A 27941-nucleotide genomic window follows, 5' to 3' on the forward strand; every position below is an offset into this window, starting at 1 on the left:
GGGAAAATGTTGGAATCAATTATTAAAGATGAAATAGCAGCACATTTGGAAAGCAGTGACAGGATCAGTCCAAGTCAGCATGGATTTATGAAAGGGAAATCATGCTTGACAAATCTTCTAGAATTTTTTGAGAATGTAATTAGTAGAGTGGACAAGGAAGAACCAGTGGATGTGGTGTATTTGGACTTTCAAAAAGCTTTTGACAAGGTCCCACACAAGAGATCAGTGTGAAAAATTAAAGCACATGGTATTGGGAGTAATGTATTGATGTGGATAGAGAACTGGTTGGCAGACAGGAAGCAGAGAGTCGGGATAAATGGGTCCTTTTCAGAAAGGCAGGCAGTGACTAGTGGGATACCGCAAGGTTCAGTGCTGGGACCCCAGCTATTTACAATATACATTAATGATTTAGACGAAGGAATTGAATCTAATAGCTCCAAGTTTGCAGATGACACTAAGCTGGGTGGCAGTGTGAGCTGTGAGGAGGATGCTAAGAGGCTGCAGAGTGACTTGGACAGGTTAGGTGAGTGGACAAATGCATGGCAGATGCAGTATAATATAGATAAATGTGAGGTTATCCACTTTGGTGGCAAAAACAGGAAGGCAGAATATTATCTGAATTAGAAAAAGGAGGTGCAGTGAGACCTGGGTCTCATGGTACATCAGTCATTGAAAATTGGCATGCAGGTACAGCAGGCGGTGAAGAAGGCAAATGGCATGTTGGCCTTCATAGCGAGAGGATTTGAGTATAGGAGCAGGGAGGTCTTACTGCAGTTGTACAGGGCCTTGGTGAGGCCACACCTTGAATATTGTGTTCAGTTTTGGTCTCCTAATCTGAGGAAGGACATTCTTGCTATTGAGGGAGTGCAGCGAAGGTCCACCAGACTGATTCTCGGGATGGCAGGACTGACACATGAAGAAAGACTGGATCGACTAGGCTTATATTCACTGGAATTTAGAAGAATGAGAGGGGATCTCATAGAAACATATAAAATTCTGACGGGATTGGGCAGGTTAGATGCAGGAAGAATGTTCCCGATGTTGGGGAAGTCTAGAACCAGGGGTCACAGTCTAAGGATAAGGGTAAGCCATTTAGGACCGACATGAGGAGAAACTTCTTCAATCAGAATTGTGAACCTGTGGAATTCTCTACCACAGAAAGTTGTTGAGGCCAGTCCATGATCAGATCAACCATGATCTTATTGAATGGCAGAGCAGGCTCGAGAGGCCGTATGGCTCACTCCTGCTCCTATTTCTTATGTTCTTATGTTCTTATATTGGTAAGTGTTTGTTCGGCCTGAGCTTGCTCACACCCTTCACTGGTAGAATGTGTATACTTTATAGTGACCTATTAATGAAGAAACGTAGAACATTGTAGAAGTTGGTTTCCTCTACTCTCCCCATCTCTGCACTTTTTGTATAATTGTTTTTTTAACCTAGTTCCCGGTTAGGTGTTTAAGCAAAGCATTACCTCTGTCATAGAATGTAACAATCACAGAACATTCTTTAAACGACATTGCACCATCTTGTTTACCATCCTTCCCTCTGCAGAAGACCTCTGCCCAGAATGCCTCGCTGTGGTAGTACAGTTTGTGCCATATATTGGATTGCACTCACATTCCCTAGCCCTATTGTGCCGAACATCAATTTAATGTTAAGAAGATTACACAGAATTTGTATTATTTCGGTTCCAGTATAGTATTCTTTGCTTTCTTAAAGCTTACACAAACCTGAGGGCTTGATGCTGCAGTAACAGCTGGCAGCAGTTATGGTGCTTTTATTCTGTGCCAGTCCGCTGTTGCCTCAGCCAGCAAGGTAAACCAGAGGGTGGCTACTGGGCAACATCCCTTGACAACATGGCTCATGACTCAGTCCCGCAATCCAACCACTCGTGGCCAGCATCCGTACAACGAGAGCCATGCTGCCACACGATACATCATAGAACAGACCATTGGGGTGCTGAAACAACATCTCCGCTGCCTGGACTGCTCTGGAGGCGCCCCGCAGTACTCACCGGACCGTGTGTCTCGATTCATGATGGACTGCTGTATCCTCCACAACCTGGCCATCATGAGGGCACAGCCCTTGCCACCAGGGTTATGGCCACCAGCTCAGGAAGAGGAAGAGGAAGAGGAAGAGGAAGAGGAAATGAAAGGAAGGAGCCAACCCAGACAGCCCCTTTCTGGCCGGGATGTCCAGGATCAAATCATTTGCCTGCAGTACCAGTGAACGCAACCCCAATTCCCCATTCAACATTAGTCCCACACCTTACCTTTCCTCTGTAACTGACCATCACAGCGTCCTCTTGGCCACAATGCTGGAATAAAAGCTGCCACAAAGCTAATTTTCCAATCCAACTTTTTACATATATCTATCCAATATTAGTAATCACACTTGTGCATTCCCTTCATGAGTGACTTGCATCTGCCTTTGCCCATCTTGGTGCTTCTATGCAGTGCTTCCTCTGTGGCTGCAGCTTGGCGGTGGAAGGCTGTTGACTTTCAGTGGGGGACCCTGCAAATGGGGTACGGTAGCATAGTGGTTATGTTACTGGACGAGTAATCCATAGGCCTTGACTAATAATCCAGAGACTCGAGTTCAAATTCCACCACGGCAGCTGGGGGAATTTACATTTAGCTAATTGAATAAATCGGGAATTAAAAAGCTAGTATCAGTAATGTTGACCATGAAACTACCGGATTGTCAGAAAAACCCAACTGGTTCACTGATGTCCTTTAGGGAAGGAAATCTGCCATCTTTTCGTGGTTTGGGCTATATGTGACTCCAGCCACAGCAATGTGGTTGACTCTTAACTGCCCTCTGAAATGACCCAGCAAGCCACTCAGTTGTACCAACCGCTACAACAAAGTCAGCACTGTGGGACTACCTTCACCACATAGACTGTAGCAGTTTAAGACGGCGGCTCAGCACCATCTTCTCAAGGGCAATTAGGGATGGGCAATAAATGCCAGCCTTGCCAGCGATGCACACATCTTGTGAACGAATAATTTAAAAAAAAGTGGCCTTGCAGGATGACCTCAAGCAGCTCTGGGCCTAGTTGGCAACAGTCTGTGTTGACTTGCTGACAGACAATAGCAAGGGCACTGGTGGAGTGGCAGTGATGGGAGCACGAATGCTGCCATCCTGAGAGAGAACAGCAGGATCAGCCTCTACGGATCCATTGAAACTCCCCCAGGGCAGCACCTTAACAATCCTAATAATTTGCTGGTGTACAGACTGCTGGCCTGCTGTGATGCCCTGCAGGCCCCTTTCCACACTGTTAAACCCAACCATGATGGCAGCAGTCTGAGCTGATGTGGCAGCAAGCTGAGCCCACGTGACTTTGGTCTGAGGGCCTGTTACAGCACTCAGACATTGGGTTGTTTTTGCTTGTGCTGCAATGGAAGGTGAGACTTTGGCCATCAGATGCAGCTTGAGTCCACAAGTGTGTTAATGGATCTGCCCACCACTTCCAAGCTCTGCCCAAAGGCATGTGGAAGGCTGGAGCTGGACTCCTCCGTGCCCCTTGGTATTGTACTCAGGCTTTCTGGCAGGCGTGCCAATGCACCAAGCATTTCATTGTGCATACCCATCAGCATTCTTCTGGAGGCCGTCTCTTCGAAGTCTTTATCTGAGACCTTGCAGCAGAACTCGTGTGTGACCTCACCCTCCGGGGAGCTGGCACCTGTGCCACCCTTTCCCCCTGCCCTGGCGGCAGCCCATTCGTGCCCGGTGTCTCAGCATGTGCAGGTCCCACATCTAAACTATCCTCCAAAGTACGCTGAGTGTCAGTATCTGAGCTGGTGGCTGGGAGCGTGAAATCAAGTGACTGCGTTTCTTCTTCTCCTCTCCCTCTTTGTCAACCACGAGCTGGGCAGGCTGGATTTCTTGCATGTCTGAAATGAGAAAGGCGCAAGCTTAGGGTTGTGGTCAGGGTGGGGAGGTGCGGTGGTGGCGGGGGGAGAATGAGGTCCATGCTTATACCATGTGCAGATTGTAAATCAGAAGAGATTGTGGGATCATTGGGAAGTGGGATGTCAGAAGGAGGATAACATATGAGGATGCCAGCATTTTCAATTCTTTCTTCTCCGCCGCTGGTCACAGGCTCAGCCAAGAATGGCGAGCACCGTCTCCTCCTTGGGGTGAGGTGATGCAAGCAAGCCTGTCCCCTGCCGGTTAAGGTCTGCTGGTGCCAGTTATGTGCCATCTTTTTCTACAAGAGAAAGGGAAGTGTGTCAGTGAGTGTGGTGTAATGTGTTTGGGTGAGATGCCTGTCATGGTTGAATAACTGACAGTGTGTTCAAGCTATGAGATGTGAGTGTGAGGCTTGCAGCAATGGTAAGTGTGCAGGTGAGGTGAAGCTATGAATGTGAGGTGTGAGTCGTGTTTGGTAGAGATTGTTGGTAGGTGAGTGATGGGGATGTTGGGCATTGAGCAGTGTGTGAGGCTAGTGATAGAGATGGTTGGATATGGCATTTCAAGATGAATTCACTGACCTTGACTATCCGTGTGAGGTCATTAAACTTCTTCCTGCACTGAGTCCAAGTCCTCAGGGCTACACTGCTGACATTTATCACACTGGCTATCTGCTCCCACTGCACTCTGATTGATTGCCTGGAGGGCCTCTTGGAAAGAGGACCTCTCTCCTGGAGTTGACCTCCTAGACCAAGATCTCCAGTGCTTCATCGGAGAACCTAAGTACACATTCTGCCCCATTGTGCTCTCATTATAACTTTGTTGTCCGCTCTCTTTCCAGCCACTTCGATCACCTATTGCAGGCAGAAGGCACCTCCCTTTTAAGAGGTGCAGACTGCCTTTAAATAGTGCAGGCTAGCTTTAATTGGAGCTAGCCTCGCACAAACTTGGGCCCCCTTGCAAAGCATTCAGCGCTGGGCTGAACACTTCAATCATGCTAATTAGCAGGCAGGACGCAGTCTGCATGCAGTCTGCAGTCCTCTGAACGGGTGCAGGTTGATTGTGCATCGTCATCCCGTGCCTGTTTTCGGGCCTTATTCAATTCCTCGGCTAGCATCTTCCCATGTTGCACTCATGCATCACTTGCAAAGCAGACCACCCGTGTTTGGCCATATTTACCAGGGGATTGTGCGTGCTATCGCGGCAAGAACAGGCCCAAAAAGGTCAATTATTTATCATCTTGTTGTTTCCTTGTGGGCTGGGAGGGGTAGAAAGTGCACCTCTCAGCCCACAAACCAACCATGGGCCTCCCTTGTCCTGGGCTTCTGGATTCCATTCCCCCAACTGTGATGCCCTCCTAAGCACTTGGCTAACTGCCGGAGACCGTTCCTCTGGGTCCCTGGTGGTAGCCTCCGACTGCCCGAAATCCTGCTCCCACCCAGCTAACGATTCCTGCCAACTTCAGGCGGGAGAGTGACAGACCCCTTGTTGGTGAGGTTCGGGAGTAATAATCACCTGGGCCTCACACTCTGGACACCAGGACTGTTTCCTGTCTGCTCCAACACACCCCCACCCCGCAACCACCCGCATACACGCACCACTCCCACCGCGAGTTCAAAATCTGGGCTTAAGATCTTTCCCAGAAGCGATTGTTGGGAATCAACTAATAAGACCTGGTTGAACAAATGGGACACCACCAGAAAAAAAAAACAGCAGTACTTTAATGGTCCATGTGTTTGTGTGTGAATAGAAGCTAAATTGCCTGTCAGTTTTGCAAGGATAAATCATTTAGTTCAGTCTGTAAATTACTGTCAGTTGATGTGATCTGTCAGCTTTTATTGAGCAGCTATTGCCTTATTACTAGCCAGTGATCCTCCGACTGAGTTTGGTCACTATAGCACCATGTCTGGTGCTCTGGCGGGCCTATCCTTAATGATACTGCATTCTAATCAAACCTCTTTGTTTTGTTTAGTGCACTAGAGTGCTGGCAGGTTTTCGGGCAGACGGTCACAGTTTTCTGCATCAGCACCTTCCCACCCAGGGACACCTGAGATGAAATTGTGTAAAAGCTTTCTAGAAATCATTACCAAGTGCTTTTACAGCTTGTTGGCATGCAGCTATCATTCATCAGGTCTTCACCCCCTGGGGGCAGGGTGGGAGAGGGGCAGCCCTCCTTGAAACAATGATCACGCCATTATCTGCAAACAATTAGCAGAACTGGCTTCTCGGAAATGTGTACAACTAAAGTTTAGGAAGCAAAATTGCAGGTAAAAAATGAAGAAGGAAGCTATACAGGAAAGATCTTTCAGTGTAAAAAGATTTTGGGCGATTAAATAACACCAGACTGATCCTATCCCTTACCTGGTAGGAGATATTGGCACTAAGAATATTCTTTTCCCTCCCTTGGAGAGCATGTGTTGGTGGGAGCTAAGGCCATAGAGGCCATAGGGGGCAATAATGATCTCATTATCACCCCATTTACACCTAAAAATGGGGCAGTAGTGGAATAAAATTATCTAAAAAAAACGGACCCACCGACTGACTGTTTATTGTCCCTGTTGCAATTTGTGGGCAGACGCCAATTTCGGCAGCCAAAGTTTGGGCCTTTAACTGCTGGCTTGAACTCTGTCAGTACCCCAACACTAGTTTTGTCTCTGTTATGTATGTAAACATTACTAATGTGTAAGATTTGCCACCAGGGGGTGCACCTGTGGGAGACCCAAGGGTCACCTGCACATCCTGGGCAAGCAGGTATAAAAGGCAGTCTATCACGCTGCTTCCTCACTCTGGAGTTACAATAAAGAGACCAAGGTCACAACAGTTTGAGCTTACGATATACAGTCTTGTGGAATTATTCTGAACATAACAATTGGCGACAGGTAACAGATCACGAGCTTTCACGCGGTTATGGCTGCCATTGGTATTCTTGAGAGATTTGTTGAGGGTGATGATTGGGAAGTCTTCATTGAGCATCTTGACCAGTACTTCGTGGCCAACGAGCTGGAAAAGGAAGAAACCGCAGTCAAGCACAGGGTGATTCTCCTCACCGTTTGCAGGTCCACGATATATGGCCTCATCAAAAATCTGCTAGCACTGACGAAACCAACAGAGAAGACATATGAAGAGTTGTGCATGCTGGTTCGGGAATACCTCAAGCAAAGCAGAGCATCTTGATGGCCAGCTATCGCTTTTATTCGCACCATCGCTCCGAGGGCCAGGACGTGGCGAACGATGTCAACGACCTAAGACGCCTTGCGGGACCGTGCGTATTTGCTGTATTTTTGGGGGAAGTGTTGCGGGACTTTTTCGTGCTTGGAATTGGCCACGAGGTCATTCTTCGCAAACTGCTGTCTGCCGAATCCCTAGATCTGAGCAAGGCCATAGCGATAGGCAGGCTTTCATGTCCACGAACGATAACACTAAACAGATACCATTGCAGCATTGAAGCTCACCGGCAAGTACTGTGCATAAAATAATGCCTTCAGCAGGCAGGACTGTACATGGCAGGGCCTACACGCCTGCAGTGGTCAGACCTAGGATGACTCAGAGTCCGCTGTGGGGCGTGAATGCAAATCCATTAAAACCATGTTGGTGCTGCGGGGGTAATCATAGAACCCATCAATGTCAATTCAAGCACTACGTGTGCAAGGGCTGTGGAACAATGGGGCACCTCCAGCAAATGTGTAGACCTGCTGCGACTCACCACGTGGCAGAGTCGGCAGAAGATGACCAATCCAGCACGGATCACGCTGAAGGAGTAAGAGAGGCAGCTGAACCCGAGGCTGAGGAGGAAGTGTATGGGGTACACACCTTTACCACCAAAAGCCCTCCGATAATGTTAAAAGTCAAATTAAACAGCATTCCAGTTTCCATGGAATTGGACACGGGGGCAAGTCAGTCAATTATGAGCCAGAAGGCTTTTGAGAAACTGTGGGGCAACAAGGCACAAAGGCCAAAACTAAGCCCGATCCACACCAAGCTGCTCACTTGCACCAAAGAGCTCATACCAGTCATTGGCAGTGAGGCAGTGAAGGTATCGTATGATGAAGCTGTGCATGATTTACCACTGTGGATTGTACCAGGCGATGGCCCAACGCTGTTCGGCAGAAGCTGGCTAGGAAAGATCCGATAGAACTGGGACGACATCAAAGCACTGTCTTCAGTGGATGACGCCTCGTGCGTCCAAGTGCTAAACAAATTCCCGTTGTTATTTGAGTCAGGCATCGGCAACTTCACAGGCGCCAAAGTGCAGATCCATCTAATCCCCAATGCACGACCCGTTCATCACAAGGCCCGAACGGTTCCATACATGATGCGAGAGAAAGTCGAGATCGAGCTAGACAGACTTCAACGAGAGGGGATCATCTCGCCAGTTGAGTTCAACGAGTGGGGATGTCCAATTGTTCCGATGTTGAAAAGCGATGGGACGGTCAGAATCTGCAGGGACTACAAGATAACGATCAACCGAGTCTCGTTACAGGACCAGTACCCACTACCCAAAGCGAATGACCTGTACGCAATGCTAGCAGGGGGGAAGTCTTCACCAAGCTGGATCTAACCTTTGCTTACATGACACAGGAGCTGGCTGAACCTTCGAAAAAATTGACGTACATCAACACGCACGGAGGACTGTTCATATACCACAGATGTCCCTTTGGGATTCGCTCAGCTACGGCCACCTTCCAGAGGAACATGGAGAGTCTGCTGAAATCGGTTCCTCGAACCGTGGTGTTTCAAGATGACATATTGATCACTGGCCGCAACACCACCGAACACTTGCACAACCTGGAAGAGGTTCTCAAGCGAATGGACAGAGTGGGATTCGGGCTGAAATGCTCCAAGTGTGTTTTCCTGGTGCCAGAGGTCGAATTTCTGGGGAGAAATATTGCGGCGGATGGCATCAGATCCATGGACTCCAAGATGGAGGCCATCAAGAATGCATCCAGTCAGAATGTGACGGAGCTGCGTTCATTCCTGGAACTCCTCAACTATTTTGGTAACTTTCTACCGGGGTTGAGCACTTTGCTGGATCCATTGCATTTATTGCTACACAAAGGTGACGACTGGGTTTGGGGTAAATCTCAATCGACAGCCTTTAACAAGGCCAGAAACTTGCTATGTTCAAACAAGTTACTTGTATTGTATGACCCGTGTAAATGTTTAGTACTAGCTTGTGATGCATTTTCGTATGGGGTCGGTTGTGTGTTACAGCAAGCCAATGTGTCAGGCAAACTGCAACCTGTTGCATATGTGTCCAGAAGCTTATCTAAGGCTGAAAGAGCCTAGAGTATGGTTGAGAAAGAAGCATTACATGCATATACGGGGTTAAGATAATGCACCAATACCTATTTGGATTCTGGTTCGAGCTCAAAACCGACCACAAGCCACTCATTTCTCAGAAAGCAAAGGTATTAACACCAATGCTTCATCCCACATCCAAAGATGGGAACTAACATTATGTGCATATGATTATGTCATCTGCCACAGACCAGGCACTGAGAACTGTGCGAATGCCCTCAGTCGGCTACCATTTCCCACCACCGGGGTGGAAATGGTGCAACCCGCAAACTTACTTCTGGTCATGGATGCTTTTGAGAGCGAGGGGTCACCCGTCACGGCTCGTCAGATCAGGATCTGGACCAGCCAGGACCCTGTGCTATCACTAGTAAAAAGCTGTGTCCTCAATGGGAGCTGGTCGGCGGCTCCTGGGGAAATGCAAGACGAAATTAAGCCGTTCCACTGATGCAAGGATGAAATGTCCATCCATTCGGTTTGTCTCCTATGGGGGAATCGTGTAGATTTGCCAAAAAAAGGCAGGGAAACATTTATACGCGAGCTTCACAGTACCCACCCAGGCACAGTCATGATGAAGGCTATCGCCACGTCGCACATTTGGTGGCTTGGCATTGACTTAGAATTGGAGTCATGCGTACACCAATGTAACACTTGCTCACTGTTGAGCAATGCACCAAGGGAGGCCCCATTGAGTCTGTGGTCATGGCCCTCCAAACCGTGGTCCAGGGTCCACATAGATTTCGCTGGCCCCTTTCGAGGAAAGATGTTCCCAGTAGCAGTGGACGCTTACTCTAAATGGATTGAATGTATAATAATGTCATCACGTACATCCACTGCCACCATTGAAAGCCTCAGGGCCATGTTCGCCACCCATGGTTTGCCCAACGTCCTTGTTAGTGACAATGGACCATGTTTCATCATCTCGGAATTCAACGAGTTCATGACCTGCAATGGCATCAAGCATGTCAGGTCTGTGCCGTTTAAGCTCACATCAAATGGTCAAGCGGAACGGGCAGTCCAAACCATCAAGCAGAGTTTGAAACATGTGACAGACGTTTCCCTACAGACCCAGTTATCTTGGATTCTGCTCAGCTACCGGACGCGAGCCCACTCGCTTACCGGGGTTCCCCCTGCAGAATTGCTAATGAAGAGAGCACTCAAAACCAGGCTCTCCTTAGTCCACCCGGATCTCAATGATCATGTAGAAACCCGGCGTCACGGGCATAATGTGTACCACGATCATGCGGCTGCATCCCGTGACATTGAGGTTAATGACCCTGTGTTTATTCTTAATTATGGTCCCAAATGTTTTGATGGCACTCTGTAAGCCAAGGAGGGGAATAGAGTGTTTGTTGTCAAACTCTTGAATGGACAAACGTGCAGAAAGCACTTGGATCAGACCAAACTGCGATTCAGTGATAACCAAGAACAGTTTGAAGAGGACATTACCATCAATAATCCAGCCACACACAGCCAACCAGCAATCGACCTCGCGGTCGACCACGAGGATGAACTCACCATGTCCAACAGTCCAATCAGACCAGCCGCGCTGCAGTGCAGCAATGATCCGACCGACTCACCCATGCCAGGACTTCTTCAACTCAGGCGATCAACCCGGGAACGTAGAGCCCCGGATTGTCTCAACTTGTAAATAACTTGTATCTAAGACTTTGGGGGGGAATGATATTATGTATGTAAACATTACCAAAGTGTAAGACTTGCCACCAAGGGGCGCACCTGTGGGAGACCCAAGGGTCACCTGCACACCCTGGGCAAGCAGGTATAAAAGGCAGTCTACCATGCTGCTTCCTCACTCTGGAGTTACATTAAAGAAACCAAGGTCACAACAGTTTGAGCTTACAATATACAGTCTTGTGGAGTTGTTCTGAACATAACAGTCTCTACCTGCACTTCTACCACCAGGTCCTCAACCCACTCACCAACCATGGGTGGTACAAGTCTGAAAGCAGCCATTACCAGCGGCACTCTATTGCTTTCAGTTAAAACACTGAAAAGGTTTGGGGGACATTTTGTTTGTATGAGTTAGTTTTACTTTTTGCTACCCAGGTGATTTTAAAAAGCTTGCAGCGGCTGTACAACCTTCTGAACTCTTAAGGGGTTTCTGTGAAAGACCCTTTATCATGGGCCTCCTTCTCACCTTTCCACTCTGGCTAGACATTAAGAAGGGGGAGCAGCAACAGGAGGCATGTAAACCGAACTGCAGCTGCAGGGAGGTGAACTCACAGGAATCCTCACCCTCCCAACAGAGTGTATATCCCAGGACAGAGGAGCAGTGCAGAAGGATGCTGCACTTCTCTGGGTAAGCTGCCACAGAGTTGTGTCACCACCCACAACAAGAGCAAGCACTTTCATCAAAGAAAAAAACTTTAATTTATATAGCGCCTTTCTTGACCTCAGAATGCCCCAAAGCACTTTACAGCCAATGAAGTACTTTTGAAGTGCAGTCACTGTTGTAATGTCGGGAAATGCAGCAGCCAATTTGTGCACAGCAATTTGTCACAAACAGTAATGAGAAAATGGCCAATTAAATTGTTTTAGTGATGTTGGTTGAGGGATAAATATTGGGCAGAACACCAGGAGACCTCTCCTGCACTTCTTCAAATAGTGCTATGGGATCTTTTACATTAAGCTGAGAGAAAAGATGGGATCTTGATTTAACATCTTGTCTGAAAGATTCCACATCCGACAGTGCAGCACTCCCTCAGTACTGCACTGGAGTGTCAGTATAGATTATGTGCTCAAGACTCTGGAGTAGGGCTTGAACCCATAACCAACTGACTCAGAGATGAAAGTGCTACAAACTGAACCATGGCTGATGCTCCATTGTAGCAGGATAGGTCTCTGGGGTTTGCACAGATTACAGGATTTCCCCCTATTCCGGGGTGTATTGACTACACCCATGTCGTCTTGCAGGCTCCTTCACACAACCCCACGTCCTTCATGAATCACTTGGGTTTCCACTCCATTGATGTGTAATTGGTGTGCGATCAGCAGTAGCTCTGGCTGAATATTCCCTGCTCCTCGGAATTAAAAGTTATGTCCAACATCTTTCCAGCCCTTTCACCCTCGAATAAATTGCATCTGCTCAAAGATATTCATGTCTACATTGATATAGATGTCAATTAACATTGCAGGGACACCTGCTACAACAGGAGCACTCTGCACACAAAGATTGAAATGTAGGAACAGGAGTAGGCTATTCAGTCCCTCGAGCCTGTTCCATCATTCAATGAGAGCATGGCTGGTCTGAGATCTAACTCTATTTACCCGTCTTAGCTCCATATCCCTTTTTGTTAACAAAAATCTATAAATCTCAGATTTTAAATTAACAATTAAGCTAACATCAATTGCCATTTGCAAAAGAGAGTTTCAAATTTCTACCAACCATTGTGTGCAGAAGTGTTTCCTAATTATACTCTTGAAAGATCTGGCTCCAATTTTTAAATTATGCCCCCTAGTCCTAGAATCCCCAACCAACAGAAATAATTTCTCTCTTTAAACGTTCCCTTTAATATCTTGAAAACTTCATTCAGATCATGCCTTAACTTTTTAAATTCCAGGGAATGCAACCCAGTTTGTGTAATCTCTCCTCATAGTTTAACCCCTGTAGTCTGGGTATCGTTCGAGTAAACCGACACTGCACTCCCTCCAAGGCCAATATATCCTTCTTAAGGTGTGGAGCCCAGAACTGCTCACAGTGCTCCAGGTCTAACCAGGGTTTTTAGTATAACTTCTAACCCTTTGTATTCTAGTCCGCTAGATATAAAGGCCAGCATTCCATGAGCCTTTCTGATTATGGCATTTTAGTGATCTATGTACCTGGACCCCCTAGGTCTTTGGACCACCACTGTTTTTAGCTTTTCATCATTTAGAAAGTACCCTGTTCTATCCTTTTTAGGTCCACAGTGGATGACCTCACATTTGCCGACATTGAAATCCATTTGCCACCGTTCTGCCCATTCACTTAATCTATCAATATCTCATTGTATTTTTATGCTTTCATCTACACTGCTTACAATGCTGCCTGTCTTTGTGTCACCGTCAAATTTGGCTATGTGGATTTCGATCCCATTATCCAAGTCGTTAATAAATACAATGAATAGTTGAGGCCCCAACACAGATCCCTGCGGGACACCACTAGTCACTTTAGCTAATTAGAGTACCTGCCATTATCCCCACTCTCTGTCTCCTGCCACTCTGGTTAATAATTTGCCTTCAATTCCATGGGCTTCAACCTTAGTTATCGGTCTCTTATGAGGGACGTTATCAAATACCTTCTGGAAGTCGATATAAATAATATCCATAGACATTCCCCTATCCACTCCTTTGGTCATCTCTTCAAAAAATTCAATCAGGCATGACCTACCTTTCACAAATCCATGCTGGCTTTCTCTGATTAACTCGAAAATTTTCAAAGTGTTCAGTCACCCTATCCTTAATTATAGACTCCAGTAATTTCCAGACTAACTGGTTAGTCCCTGGTTAGGCTAACTGATCTGTAACTCCCTGGTTTCCCGCTTTCATCATTCTTAAATAGTAGAGTTACATGCGCAATTTTCCGATCTAAAGGAACAGTTCCTGAATCGAGAGAACTTTGGAAGTTTAGAGTTAGGGCATCTGCAATGTGCTCACTTACTTCCTGTAAAACCCTCTGATGGAAACCATCTGGCTCTGGGGATTTGTCACTCTTTAGTGCCATTATTTTCTTCATTACTCTTATTTTGCTTACGTTAATTTTGTTGAGTCCCTGCCACTGATTCAGTATTAGTTTCCTTGGGATTTTCGCATGCCAACCTCTTCCTCTACTGTAAATACTGACGCAAAGTAATTATTCAACATGTCCACCATTTCCTTATCATTGTTCTCAAAAGGACTATAATTGCATCGACTTGCGCAATTGCCTTCATGCTAATTATCACTCAGATTTGAGCTCTTAGTGCCTGTCTTAAGTGCTCTCTTTATTTTGGTGTTCCTATCAGGCACCCCCCCGCCCCCCTCCCCCCGCAGTGGCACCAGCATGGGTGGTGGAAGGCTGCTGTGGATCAGTCAAGGGCTCTTGAAATGCTTATGGCCGGCGACCTCTCGGAGCTCAGGCATGACACAGTCCAGCTGCAGATTGCAACAACTTGGCATCGTCCAGGACAATCTGGACCAGCTGGCCTTCTGGCACCAGGGCAGGCGATAGTTGAGTGGGCGGCAATGGTCCAGGCATACTGTCGTGTTGAGAGAGGGCAGTATGCTCCATTACCAGGGAACAACTCCCCCTGCCACCAGACTGCAGCTCAGCAACTCAGCAGTCCCACTGATCGGCAAGAGAGCAGATTACAGGAGATCTGCGATCTTATTGGGCCTCTATCCATTAGTTCATCCAGCCTATCCAAGGAGAAGGTGGAGGCCTGGAGCCTGTTTGGCCCCAGTATGAGCATCCCTGAGAGATCTTACAATTGATGCCATAGGCTCCTAAAAGTAGGATTGTCTACTGAGGTGACCCCACATCCCATGTTTGACTGCAGAACATCAATGTTTTTTTTGTTCGTTCACTTAAGAATTGTAAAATAATTCAGCTTGTTCATTTTCATTTGGCCTCATCCCTGTCTGCTTTTGGACGATTGGGGAAGTTCATGTGGTGTCACATGTAAGGTTATAGTATCCTGTTCATTTAACAAGGGGCTTTATTATTACAGTCCTGGGTCACACTACTGTATCACTAGATATTGGGCAGTGAGCAATATTCCCTCTTATTTTTTTTTGGGTGCGCAGTCCCTTTAAGGAGTTGTGTGGCCCATTCAAAATACCGCGCATGCGCAGTTTTTCACGTTGAAAAGCGGGCAAGCCAACTGCACGGGAGGTTCTGAGAGAATATTGGCAGTGAGGGTAAATTCCTGAGCGTAAGAGACATGGGATCAGCCTACAGGAGGGAGCAGTGACATTGAACCCAAAGAATATCTATAACAGACCGTAAATTTGATTGAATCATCACAAAACTATCAACTCATCGCAAGTTAATGGTTTGAAATCTTCCCCATGTATCTGTTATTTCTACACAGTTCAGCTTCCTTTCTTCCTCTCACATAGGGGTACTGTGGCAGCAATTGTAGTTACCTCGATCCAGTGCCCATCATTTATATCTCACCGTGGACAGTGAATATCGACAGCTATATGACGTTAGAGGCTCAATATATTCTAGCCCAATCCTCTACTTGCTCAGGGCTTACACTGGCCTCACTTGCTAGTAGGGAGTCACTTGATAGCGATGGTAGCTCTTGGCAGGTTCCTTCCTCTTTTTTCTTATCCAGCCCAGGCTAATTAGTGATCAGTTAGCTTAATCAACACTACGAATTTAAATTGGGCCTTCTCCGACCGTATAGCTCAGTTCATTACCGAATAGTGTATTTCATTACTGAGATATGGAGAGAGCTGCATGGGGCTGCTTTCCTTGAGTTGAGTATTTGTTGATTTGATAGTTTGGTCAGTGATGCTGATGATGGAAGCTGACTGGCAATGCACTATGGGTAACCAATCCTACAAATTCTCCTATGTGATGTCACAATCTCCTGCCTGCCCCCTCAGCATTGCCATCTTGTGTGTACTGTGCTTATTTCTCTTACTTTCTTGTAGTTACTGCTATTGAAACAGAGGTTAGGATTATATTTGCAGCGATAGTGTCAGCCATGGCCCAGTGGTAGAACTCTCGCCTCCTGAGTCAGAAGATCATGAGTTCAAGACCCCATCATCATCATAGGCAGTCCCTCGGAATCGAGGAAGACTTGCTTCCACTCCTGAAGTGAGTTCTTTGGTGGCTGAACAGTCCAATATGAGATCCACAGACTCTGTCACAGGTGAGACAGATAGTTGTTGAGGGAAGGGGTGGGTGGGACTGGTTTGCCGTATGCTCTTTCCACACCTGCGCTTGATTTCTGTATGCTCTCGGCATTGAGACTCAAGGTGCTCAGCACCCTTCCGGATGCACTTTCTCCACTTAGGGCAGTCTTTGGCCAGGTACTCCCAGGTATCAGTGGGGATGTCACACTTTACCAGGGAGGCTTTGAGGGTGTCCTTGTAATGATTCCGCTGCCCACCTTTGGCTCGTTTGCCATGAAGGAGCTCCGTGTAGAGCACTTGCATTGGGAGTCTCGTGTCTGGCATGCGAACTATGTGGCCTGCCCAGTGGAGCTGATCAAGTGTGGTCAGTACTTCAGTGCTGGGGATGTTTGCCTGGATGAGGACGCTGATGTTGGTGCGCCTGTCCTCCCAGGGGATTTGTAGGATCTTGCGGCGACATCGTTGATGATATTTCTCCAGCGACTTGAGGTTTCTACTGCACATGGTCCATGTCTCTGAGCCATACAGGAGGGTGGCTATTACTTCAGTCCAGTAGACCATGAGCTTGGTGGCAGTTTTGAGGGCCTGGTCTTCAAACACTTTTTTCCTCGGGGCCGAAGGCTGCACTGGCGCACTGGAGGCGGTGTTGAATCTCGTCGTCGATGCCTGCTCTTTGATCGGAGGCTCCCGAGATATGGGAAATGGTCCATGGTGTCCAGGGCCGCACCATGGATCTTGATGACTGGGGGGCAGTGCTGTGTGGTGAGGACAGGCTGGTGAAGGACTTTTGTCTTACGGATGTTTAGCGTAAGGCCCATGCTTTCGTATGCCTCAGTAAATACGTTGACTATGACTTGGAGTTCAGCCTCTGTATATGCGCAGACGCAGGCGTCTTCCACATACTGTAGCTCGACGACAGAGGTTGGGGTGGTCTTGGACCTGGCCTGGAGATGGCGAAGGTTGAACAGGTTCCCACTGGTTCTGTAGTTTAGTTCCACTCCAGCGGGGAGCTTGTTGACTGTGAGGTGGAGCATGGCAGTGAGGAAGATTAAGAAGAGGGTTGGGGCGATGACGCAGCCCTGTTTGACCCCGGTCCGGACATGGATTGGGTCTGTAATGGATCCATTGGTAAGGATCACGGCTTACATGTCGTCGTGGAGCAGGCGGAGGATGATAACGAACTTTTGGGGGCATCCGAACCAGAGGAGGACACTCCATAGACCCTCGCAGTTGACAGTGTCAAAGGCCTTTGTAAGGTCGAAGAAGGCCATGTATAAGAGCTGGCGCTGGTCCCTGCATTTTTCCTGCAGCTGTCGCGCTGCAAAAATCATGTCTGTTGTGCCCCGGAGGGGACGAAATCTGCACTGTGACTCCGGGAGGAGCTCCTCGGCCACGGGAAGAAGACAGTTGAGGAGGACTCTAGCGACAACTTTCCCAGTGCCTGATAGCAGGGAGATTCCTCTGTAATTGCTACAGTCGGACTTGTCCCCTTTTTTAAAGATGGTCACGAATACTGCATCTCTGAGATCCCCGGGTATGCTCTCCTCCCTCCAGATGAGAGAGGAGGCCATGTATTCGCGGCAGCAGTGCCTCTCCGCCATACTTCAATGCCTCAGCAGAGATTCCATCCGCACCCGTAGCCTTGTTTTTAAGCTGTCTTATGGCTTTTTCTGTGCAGTGTTGGGGTCTTACTGAGGTGGTGGTGGGTAGCATGCTACGGGATGGAGTCGAGAACACTCGAGTCAAAGGCAGAGTCTCGATTGAGAAAATCTTTGAAGTGCTCATTTTAGCGGGCCCTGACTGCCTCGCTGTCCTTGATGAGTGTTACCCCGTTCTTGGCCAGCAGTAAAGTGGGGCCTTAGGTGTTTGGCCCATAGGTGGCCTTGACTGAGATGAAGAATTCTCGCACATCATGGCTGTCGGCCAGTTGTTGCATCACCTGTGCTTTCTCCATCTACCACCTGTTCCTTATGTCCCGGGTTTTTTGTTGGACCTCAGCCTTGAGCCGTCTGTAACGTTGCTTTGCTGCTCCCGAGTTGGGTTGTTGCTTGAGGCTCAGAAATGCTCTGCGCTTGCGATCTATTAGTTCTTGGATCTCCTGATTATTCTCACCAAACCAGACCTGATGTTTCCTGGTTGAGTGACCGAGAGTCTCTTTGCAGGCACTGGTTATGGAGGCCTGGAGGGCAGACCAAGCGCTGTGGGCATTCTGCATCTCGGGGTCATCAAGGCACGCCAGGTTGGCTGTGAGGCGCTGGCTGCATAGGGCTCTCTTAGCTGGGTCTTTAAGTGCCCCGGCATTGACTTTTTTGCAACACTGCTTCTGCTGCCCCCTCTGCTTTGGGGCTATGTTAATGTCGATGATGGATCGGATTAGGCGGTGGTCCGTCCAGCAGTCATCTGATCCTGTCATGGCACAGGTGATGCGCACATCCTTGCGATCCCTGGCTCGGACGATGATATAGTCGAGCAGATGCCAGTGTTTGGAGCGAGGGTGTTGCCATGATGCCTTGTTTTTGTCCCTCTGGCGGAACAGGGTGTTGGTAATGACAAGTTCGTGCTCTAGACATTTTATCAGTAGGGTACCGCTGGAGTTGGCTTTCCCTACCCCCTCTCTGCCGATCACGCCACCCCAGAGGTCGATGTCCTTGCCAACCCTGGCGTTGAAGTCACCGAGGAGGATCAGTTTGTCACCCGCAGGGACGCAGGACAGGGATTTTTCGAGGTTGGAGTAAAAACCCTCTTTGGTCTCATCAGTTGCATCGAGTGTTGGGACATACGCACTGATGACTGTGGCGCATTGGTTCCGGGATAGAGTGAGTCGAAGAGTTATGAGGCATTCGTTAGCCCCACAAGGGGAGTCTTTGAGGCGGTCGTCCAGCTTGTTTTTGATGGTGAAGCCCACTCCGTGAAGGTGGCATTCTTCCTCTGGTTTCACTTTCCAGAAGAAGGTGTAACCTTCACCTTGTTCCTTGAGCTGGCCTTCCCCTGCCCGCCGGGTCTCGCTTAGGACGGCGATGTCGATATCAAAGCGTCTAAGTTCCCGGGCAACTATGGCGGTACGGCATTCCGGCCTGTCGCTGTTGGGGTTGTCCATGAGGATCCTGATGTTCCAGGTCCCGAACTTCATGTTAACAGAGTGGAAGATGCCTGTGCGTGAGTTCTTTTAGCGTGGGGTGGTCATTGCACACTGGCTACCACATGGGCTTAGCTGAGCAAGGTCTTGATCCAGTGGCAAGGGGGTCCAAGATGACTGGATCTAGGCTGACCCTCCAGTGCAGTGCTGAGGGAGTGCACTAGTGCAGGTGTCGTATTTCAAATGATGTGCTAAACTGAAGTCTTCTCAGGTGGACGTACAAAATTCCATCATCATCATCATCAGAGGCAGTCCCTCGTAATCGAGGAAGATTTGCTTCTACTCTAAAAGTGAGTTCTTAGGTGGATGTACAGTCAAATACAGGAATTACAGTCTCTGTAACAGGTGGGACAGACAGTGGTTGATGGAAAGAGTGGGTGGGGAGTCTGGTTTGCCACACGCTCCTTCCGCTGCCTGCGCTTAGTTCCTGCATGCTCTCGGCGACGAGACTCGAGGTGCTCAGCGCCCTCCCAGATGCACTTCCTCCACTTGGGGCGGTCTTTGGCCAAGGATTCCCAGATGTCGGTCGTTATGTTGCACTTTATCAAGGAGTGAGGGTGTCCTTTAAGCATTTCCTCTGTCCACCTGTGGCTCGCTTGCCGTGCAGGAGTTCTGAGTAGTGCACTTGCTTAGGGAATCTCGTGTCGGGCATGCGAACGATGTGGCCCACCCAACAGAGCTGGTCGAGTGTGGCCAGTGCTTCGATGCTGGGAATGTTGGCCTGAGTGAGAACAATGATGTTGGTGCGTCTATCCTCCCAGTGGATTTGCAGGATCTTGCGGAGGCAGTGCTGGTGGTACTTCTCCAGCACTTTGAGGTGTCTATTATATATAGCCCACATCTCTGAGCCATATAGGAGGGCAGGTATCACTACTGCCCTTTGGCCATAAGCTTGGTGCCAGATTTGAGGTCCTGGTCTTCAAACAATCTCTTCCTCAGTTGGCCGAAGGCTGCACTGGCGCACTGGAGGCGGTGTTGGACCTCGTCATCGATGTCTGCCCTTGCTGATAGCAGGCTCCTGAGGTATGGAAAGTGGTCCACATTGTCCAAGGCCGAGCTCTGGATTTTGATGACCAGGGGGCAGTGCTGTGTGGCGGGGTCAGGTCGTAGTTCGATGACAGAGGATGGAGGTAATAAAGTCCATGGCACTATTAAAAGAAGAGCAGCAGATCTCTCTCGGTGTCCTGTCCAACATTTATCACCCAGCCAACATCACAAAAACAGATTATCTGGTCATTTTTATCAATGCTGTTTGTGGGACCGGGCTATGTGAAAATTGACTGCCATCTGTCCCTATTGTACAACAACGACTGCAGTTCAAAAGTATTTAATTGGCTGTGAAGTGCTTTTGAGATGTCTTGAACATAAGAACATAAGTAATAGGAGCTAGAGTCGGCCATTTGGCCTCTCGAGCCTGCTCCACTATTCAATAAGATCATGGCTGATCATCGACCTCAACTCCACCTTTCCACACCATCCCCATATCCCTTGGTTCTTTTAGTATCCAAAAATCTATCGATCTCGGACTTGAATATACTCAATGTCTGAGCAACCACCCCCTCTGGGGTAGAGAATTCCAAAAATTCACAACCCTTTTAGTGAAGAAATTTCTCTTCATCTCAATCATAAATGCCCAACCCCTTATTCTGAGACAATGGACCCTGGTTCTAGACTCCCCAGTCATGGGTAACATCCTCCCAGCATTTACCCCATCAAGCATCTACTCCATCAAGCCTCTTTAGAATTTTATGGACTGGAAATTGGCCTTTGCCCTGATTGGACGTGGTAACCTTCGGGGGCCAGGACTTCCTGTGCCCGGTCCGGACATCCCACCTCCGACACTGAATTGGGCCGTACGCCCTTCAAAGGAAGCAGAGTGCTATCTCCGGGGCTCTGCTTCTTTTGAGGAGTGCTCCTGGGGCGGTGGTTAGTCGACATCGCGCAGAGGAGGCAGGCAACGCCGATGCTACACGTAACGCTGACTGGCTACAATGCCCCTCCTCTTCCATTAAAGGGGAGGGCCACTGCTCACTCTGCTGGCCCTTTGTGGCCGCCACTGGGCTACCAGCGATGTGATCGACTGGACCAGCAGCACGGCACCCAAAACGGAATGCCAGGCTGCACGGTGGCAGCTCGGTCAATGCAAGGGCCGGCATTGCCGGGCCAGCGCAAGAGGCGGCCAAGAAGTAAAGATGACAGCCGGGAGCGTTAAAGGCCTCCCCTTTAAGGGGCGCCTCGGCGGCAGATGTCCACCAGCCTCGCGGCCCACAGGGCAATTCCCCCTGCGGGGCACAAAGGGGTCGGCTCGCACGGTATTGACATCATCGTCCGTTGCGTGCCGGCCTGGGGCGTTAATCACGGGGCGCGGTGCTGCCGGGACAGAGCCCCCCAAACCTCAGGGGCAATTTCTCTGGAGGCGGTAGCGCCCCTCTCCACCGGGTAAAAACACCATTGAACCCCATTGGCACCCTTCCAGGGCCGTTAATGGGGCTATAAAAAGGGGCAACTTCGCCACCTATATGTTTCAATGAGATCACCCTCATTCTTCTAAACTCTTGGAAATATAGGCCTACTCTCCTCAACCTCTCCTCACAGAACAATCCCCCACATCCCAAGAATCAGTCTAGTGAATTATTGTTGCACTCCCTCAATGGCAAGTATATCCTCCCTTGCGTAAGGAGACTAAAACGGTACACAATACTCCAGGTACGGTCTCACCAGGGACCTATATAATTACAGTAAGACTTCTTTTACTCATACTCCAATCCTCTTGTAATAAAGGCCAATATACCATTTACTTTCCTAATTGCTTGCGGTATCTGCATGTTAAATTTCTGTGATTCGTGTACCAGGACACCCAGGTCCCTCTGAATCCCAACATTTCCCAATCTCTCACCATTTAAAAAACATTCTGCAGTTCTATTTTTCCTACCAAAGTGGACAACTTCACATTTCCTGATGTCATCGCCATGTGCAGCACTCTGCTTTTGTCCCATGTGGCCAGTTTTCGCCCACAGCAGAAATTGGGCAGCACCCATGAGGCTTCCGTGCGCGATGTCAGCGGCAGGCTCGCGTGTCGCGAACTAGGCCGCACTCCGTTCGTGGGGAGAAATTTAAAGGGGAGCTGAGTGGCGCCATTTTGTCCTGTCGGCCGACTTACCGGTCCAGCCTTCCGTTATTTTTTCTATGGGTTCCGTGCCGTGATGGAGCAGCCCGGCGCTCGGCTACTGTGCCGGGCTGTGGCCACGGCACGCCGCATCCCCGGTGGCCTAGGGGAGGCCCCTCGCCCCACTGCAGAGCTCGCAGTGTGCCCTCCCCTTTAATGGAAGGGGAGTGCCCTGTTCTCATGTCAGCGCTATCCGGAGAGGCCGCGTAGCGCTGGAAAATGCGAGCGATACTACCGCAGTCCCATCCCCGAGAGGAAGTGAAGTGCCAGACATTGCGCTCCAATTCCTGTCGGGGGGGGGAGGGGTAACCCCAAATTAGGTCCCAGGGTGGGACTTCCACGTCGGACGCAGAAAGTCCCGCCTCCCTAAAGTTACCGCCCCTAAACGGGACGATACGCAATTTCGCCCCCTTGGTTTCCCAGTATTTCCAGAATGTTTTTTTGTGTCTTCTTCCATGAAGACCAACATAAAGGCTGGGAATTTCCCATTTCTCACACGCACAGTGTGGGGGGACCAGGTAGTCCTGGGTGCATGCTCTGGATGTAACTCTCAGTGTGACGTAATGGACGGATTCCCCGCCCGCATGGCAGCCTGATTAAGGAATGTGCTGGGTCCACTTCAAGCCCGTGAGGTGAGCAAACCAGTGGCGGGGGGGGAAAGAGTCCCGATCCCCAGGAGGGGTCTGATCCCTGACCTGGGATGGGTCCCTGGGAGTTGTTCAATCCCTGAAGCCGGTGGGGCAGGGAGGGGGTGGTTCCGATCCCCACAAGGGGTCTGACCCCTGTCCCGGGGGAGTTGCAATCCGCAACCTCGAGGGGGGGGGGGTGCAAGCTGCTGGTGGGGGAGCATGGGGTGGGGTGGGGGGAGGGCGCGAGGAAGCACTCCTGCTCCTCCTGGCCCACAAGGATTGCTCCCAGAGGCTGTGGCCACCTCTTCACAGCTGCCAGGAATCCCCAGCCACCTACAGTTAAACCCGAGTTACAGTCACAGCTTCAGGCCTCATTATCATATTTAAATTGCCAACCCACCTCCTGGCAGCAGGTTGGCTGCCCCTCCCCCCACCTGATTAATTGGTGAAAGTGGGCGGGTCGAGGTTGGGTTTTAGATTTTTTCCAACTTTCATCTTCCCCTTTCTTGTGAAAATTCCCCCCAAAGAAGGTATTGAATGCCATTTCCTTATTCCCCGCTATACTTACTCCTGTCTCTGCCTGAAAGGGACCCATTTTTACTTTCACTAATCTCTTCCTTTTTACATATCTATCAAAGCTTTTACAGTTTGTTTTTATGTCTCTTGCTAATTTACTCCTATATATTCTCTTTATCAAATTTCCTGGTCATCCTTTGTTGAATTCTAATATCCTCCCAATCCTCAGGCTTACTGCTCTTTTTGTCAACATTATAAGCTGCTTCTTTTAATTTATTATCTCTAACTTCTCTTGTTAGCTATGTTTGGAACAATTTTCCCATGAGGTTTTTATTTCTTAAGGAAATGTATATTCATTGTGAATTATGAATTGTTTCTTTGAACTTTTGTCAATGCTTATGAGGCCATAAAAGGAGCTGTAGAGATCCAAGTTAGTTTTTTCTAGTGAAATCTTCCTATTAAATCAAGGAGTCTGTCGGTTTACTCGAGCTCATTGACTGTTTTTGTGAATGCTGGGTTAGGCTTAGCTCCATAATGTTATCTTGCTTTCTCTCCCAGATAACATTATGGAGGATGGGCCTTCCCAGCATTTACCTCACAGCCAGATATGCTGTTGACGAGAGGGGAAACAAAGTGGGAAAGAGGATGAGAAAGGTGGCCATCTCCTTCGGCCCAAGTTAATGACTTTTACCCGTTTGTTTTTGGGACGGGTTTATGTTTGACTTGAAACTTAAAATCTCACCACGAGGATTTACCCAATGTTGACAACTTGGCATATTGTGCAACATGAACGTAGCACTCATGGTCATGGTGTATGTTTAGCCAGGACTAATCCACAGTCGATTGGTAGGCGATGTCAGTCAGTCAGTGTCAAAAAATAAGGGCTGGATTTTTGGCTTTGATGTTTTTGGGGCGATAATGGCAGCGGGGCGGGAAGGTTAGCGCATCGGGAATAGTTTGCGCCTCAGTAGGTGAGTTTGGGCAGCTGGACCCTGCGTCAGTGGGTGCAGCGCTAAGGGAGGTGTTGTACACCTCTCTTGGGCATTAGCATGGGAAAATCCCAAGCTAAAGAGCCGGGCCGGGAGTGCTCCAAGAGACGCCTGGGGGAGAGGGCAGGGGGTGGAACTAAAAAAAAAACATTCCCAAAACATTGTCCACGCCACCACAACACAAATCGCAAAGAAAAATGAAAGAAAAAATAATCACACTTACTTTCGGAGTCCATTATTTACCTCTTCGCTGACGGGATGGTTGGACTGCCCTGATTTCCCAGGCGATCAGCTGAAGGCGCACTTCGGGGCGGACAGGTCGGGCAGGAGTTCAAACTCGCGCCGGTGTCGCAACCAGGGGCATTGCACACCCGGCGCAGCTCTTCCGGGCGGTGCTGCTCTGCGCCGCCGCTAAACCGGACTCGAAGGTCACTGTGGGTCGCTGGAGGCTGCTCGACCGGCCAGAATGTCTCACCACCGCTGCTCTAGGGTGAAAAACGGAGCGCAGAAGACCCAAAAATAAAGCATGTTGGAATGAGCAACAATCCAAAGAGGTCCACATTCTGAAATCTGCAGTTAGTGGCAAGGCCTCAATCAAGGCCAAGCTGTCTCACTTCTAATGCCAGAGTTTGTCTACACAGGCACGTTTTCCAGTCTGGTTACTATGATCGAAGTCCTTTAAACCCATGACCTAATGTTATTTTTCTTCACTATTTAAAGGAAAGTGTGGACCTGGGGGAAGTCATGTTCTCTCTCTGCTATCTGCCTACTGCTGGCCGACTGACGCTGACAGTCATCAAATGCAGGAATCTCAAAGCCATGGACATCACTGGCTACTCTGGTGAGTGTGCATCATTTTCTCAATAAAAATTGTGCATTTAATAATGTACAACTTGCAGGTAAAACTTATCCAGTCCGGCCTGGAAATCTCCATCAGACCATGCTAAATGAGCTGGAATAAAAACAGAAAGTGCTGGAAATACACAGCAGCTCAGCCAGCAGATCTGTAAAGGGAAAAGGCAAGTTGTGACATTTCAGGTGTGTATCATGAACAGAATTCGGAAAGGTAAATGGGCATTTTAGGCCTAGAAATTGGCCTCTTTAGCGCCTCCTGTTAGTGAGGGGTACTTGTGCAGCGTTGCATAATGGGCCATGCAATGCTGCCACAATGGAAGGCTCCTTCACTCCCATAAAGGCAAGGGCCATCGCTGCAGGCGCTGCAAGGGACAAACTTGCCCTGAAATTTGTTGAGGGGGTGGGGGGGGTGGGGGGGGTGGTAAAGGGCTCTAACAACTGACCAACCAGGTGCAGCGAGAAGATTGACTCCCACCATATTCGGCAGGAAGTTTGCAGTGGCGGTACGGCATTGCACCCCGATCTCCTTCGCCCGAAGATTGTCCCGTCATTGCCGTGCGCATCACCCCAGCAGCAGCCAACACCTCGGTTCTTTCTCCTGCAGCATCGCCGGGCGAAAACACCGGCAGCTGCAGGAGGCGTTCATCGGGAGGCCGGGTGCTTCAGGGGCGATGCTTTAAGGCCAGGTGGGCGAGGTGGGTAAAACAAACTTACCATTGCTCCCTTTGAGTATTTTAATTCCAGCTGTCACCCCTGCAATCGATCAGCCCGGCATTCTGTTGCAGTGCATCGGGCTGATCGGGCCGGATCGTGGCTGCCATCAGGGACCAAGTAAGTTTGTCCCTTGCAGAGCCTGCCGCGATGGCCCTTGCCTTTAAGAGAGGAAAGGAGCCTTCCATCGTGGCAGTGTTGCACGGCCCATGATGCAGCGCTGCACAAGTGTTGCTCCACCTACTGCCTCTTGCGCCACACGAATGAAGTGGAGCGCTTGATTTAGCCCTCTACGTCCTTCCTTGATCACAAACACTGAATGTTTTAAAAATGTGAAAACATTAGTAATATTTCAAACTTTTAAAAGTTAACGCCCCAAACAGGAAACTCCCAAATTGCATCCCTTCAGTGTTTCTCTGTCTTGGGGCCTGATGAAGGTTTACGGACCTAAAAGTGTCATAACCTCTCTTTTCTTTTTACAGATACTGCATAATTTGCTTTATATTTCTATCCTTTTTTTGTTTAAAACCCAGATTTCCAGCATTTGCAGTTATTCTTTTCATTTTACAGAAACGAGGTGACTGACGTGCAGATTTAAAAATAAAAATGCCATTGTAAAACCACTTTAATGACTGGAAGTGAACTTACTTTATTATAATTGCCAGCAATTCTTCTTTGGTAAGAGGGGACTTTTCAACTTTCTGACACTAGATCGGAGGTAGAATGGGGTCAGGTTGCCAGGAAGAGAGCTGATCATTTGCATCATGCCCACATAGAATGCTCCTGATCAAAGGGAAGGCTTGTTCTGGCCACCAAACGATAGCAAGTTCAGAATCACAAACATATTTTACAATTATCCAGCACAAACTGGATGTAGGAATCTTTCCCTCCCAAACATTTCCCACAAAATCTAATAGAATCATAGAAACATAGAAAATAGGTGCAGGAGTAGGCCATTCAGCCCTTCGAGCCCGTACCGCCATTCAATAAGATCATGGCTGATCATTCACTCGGTACCCCTTTCCTGCTTTCTCTCCATACCTCTTGATCTCCTTATAAGGGCCATATCTAACTCCCTCTTGAATGTATCCAATGAACTGGCATCAACAACAAACATTCACAAAACATTGCCAACACCCTTACACTACAAATCGCTACAAAAAATAAATAAACACTGGAACTTACCTTTTTTGCAGTTTATCCACCTCACTGCCGCCAGCAGGGCTGGGCCGCTGTGTTTTCCCTGTCGGTCACCGCGGGGCGTGTTTCGGGGTGTACGGGTCGGGTCGGGCGAGAGTTGAAACTCATGCTGGTGTCTCAAGGAGAGCCGTTGCACACCGGTGCGGCTCTCCCAAGCACCGCCACAAAACCCAACCGGGGGATCGCGACCCGCCGAAAAATAGCTGGCCGACCCATTTTTTTGCTGTGGAGTGCCAAAAACTGGGTCGCAAACGACCCGAAAATCCAGCCCACAGTGTGTCATCAGTTGAGTCCTATCTCTATTGTCCAAGGGATGAAGGCTGCAGCTCTTCCCCCTCTTCCAGCTGAGATTGGCAGCTTCCGGAACCTTTAATCACTGCCGTGATGCAGAGAGAATCAGGAAGCACCCAGGTTGGCATCTCGCAGATGGGGAAAGCCGCCCAGCTGTGAACTCTGACCCTGCCAGGTCAGTCGTTAATTGAAGCCAATCTCAGGGCACCCTGCCTGCCAACAGCTTTGCTGTTGACACTTTGGTCCTCTCAACATCGCAGCTCTTCCCTTAAGCCAGGACCTTTTGGGGGTATCCCACTCTTCAGTGCACCTAAAGAAAAGTATTCCAATTTTCCAACAGTTTGCCAAGCATCCTTAAAGAGAGCACATGCTACACAATGATGAAGATTTAAATA

The 27941-nt window shown here is 48.8% G+C and overlaps 1 protein-coding gene across 1 annotated transcript in view; it reads left to right on the top strand.

Moving 5' to 3' along the window:
• Positions 1–27941, top strand: part of LOC139227999 (synaptotagmin-6-like) — a 193588-nt gene that overhangs the window by 147401 nt on the left and 18246 nt on the right. The window contains exon 5 of the mRNA XM_070859150.1: positions 25210–25330. Within this exon, the coding sequence (XP_070715251.1) occupies positions 25210–25330 (121 nt within the window). The remainder of the gene's footprint in view (positions 1–25209; positions 25331–27941) is intronic.

Source organism: Pristiophorus japonicus, chromosome 17 (genome assembly GCF_044704955.1).
Source record: "Pristiophorus japonicus isolate sPriJap1 chromosome 17, sPriJap1.hap1, whole genome shotgun sequence".
Lineage (NCBI taxonomy): Eukaryota > Metazoa > Chordata > Chondrichthyes > Pristiophoridae > Pristiophorus > Pristiophorus japonicus.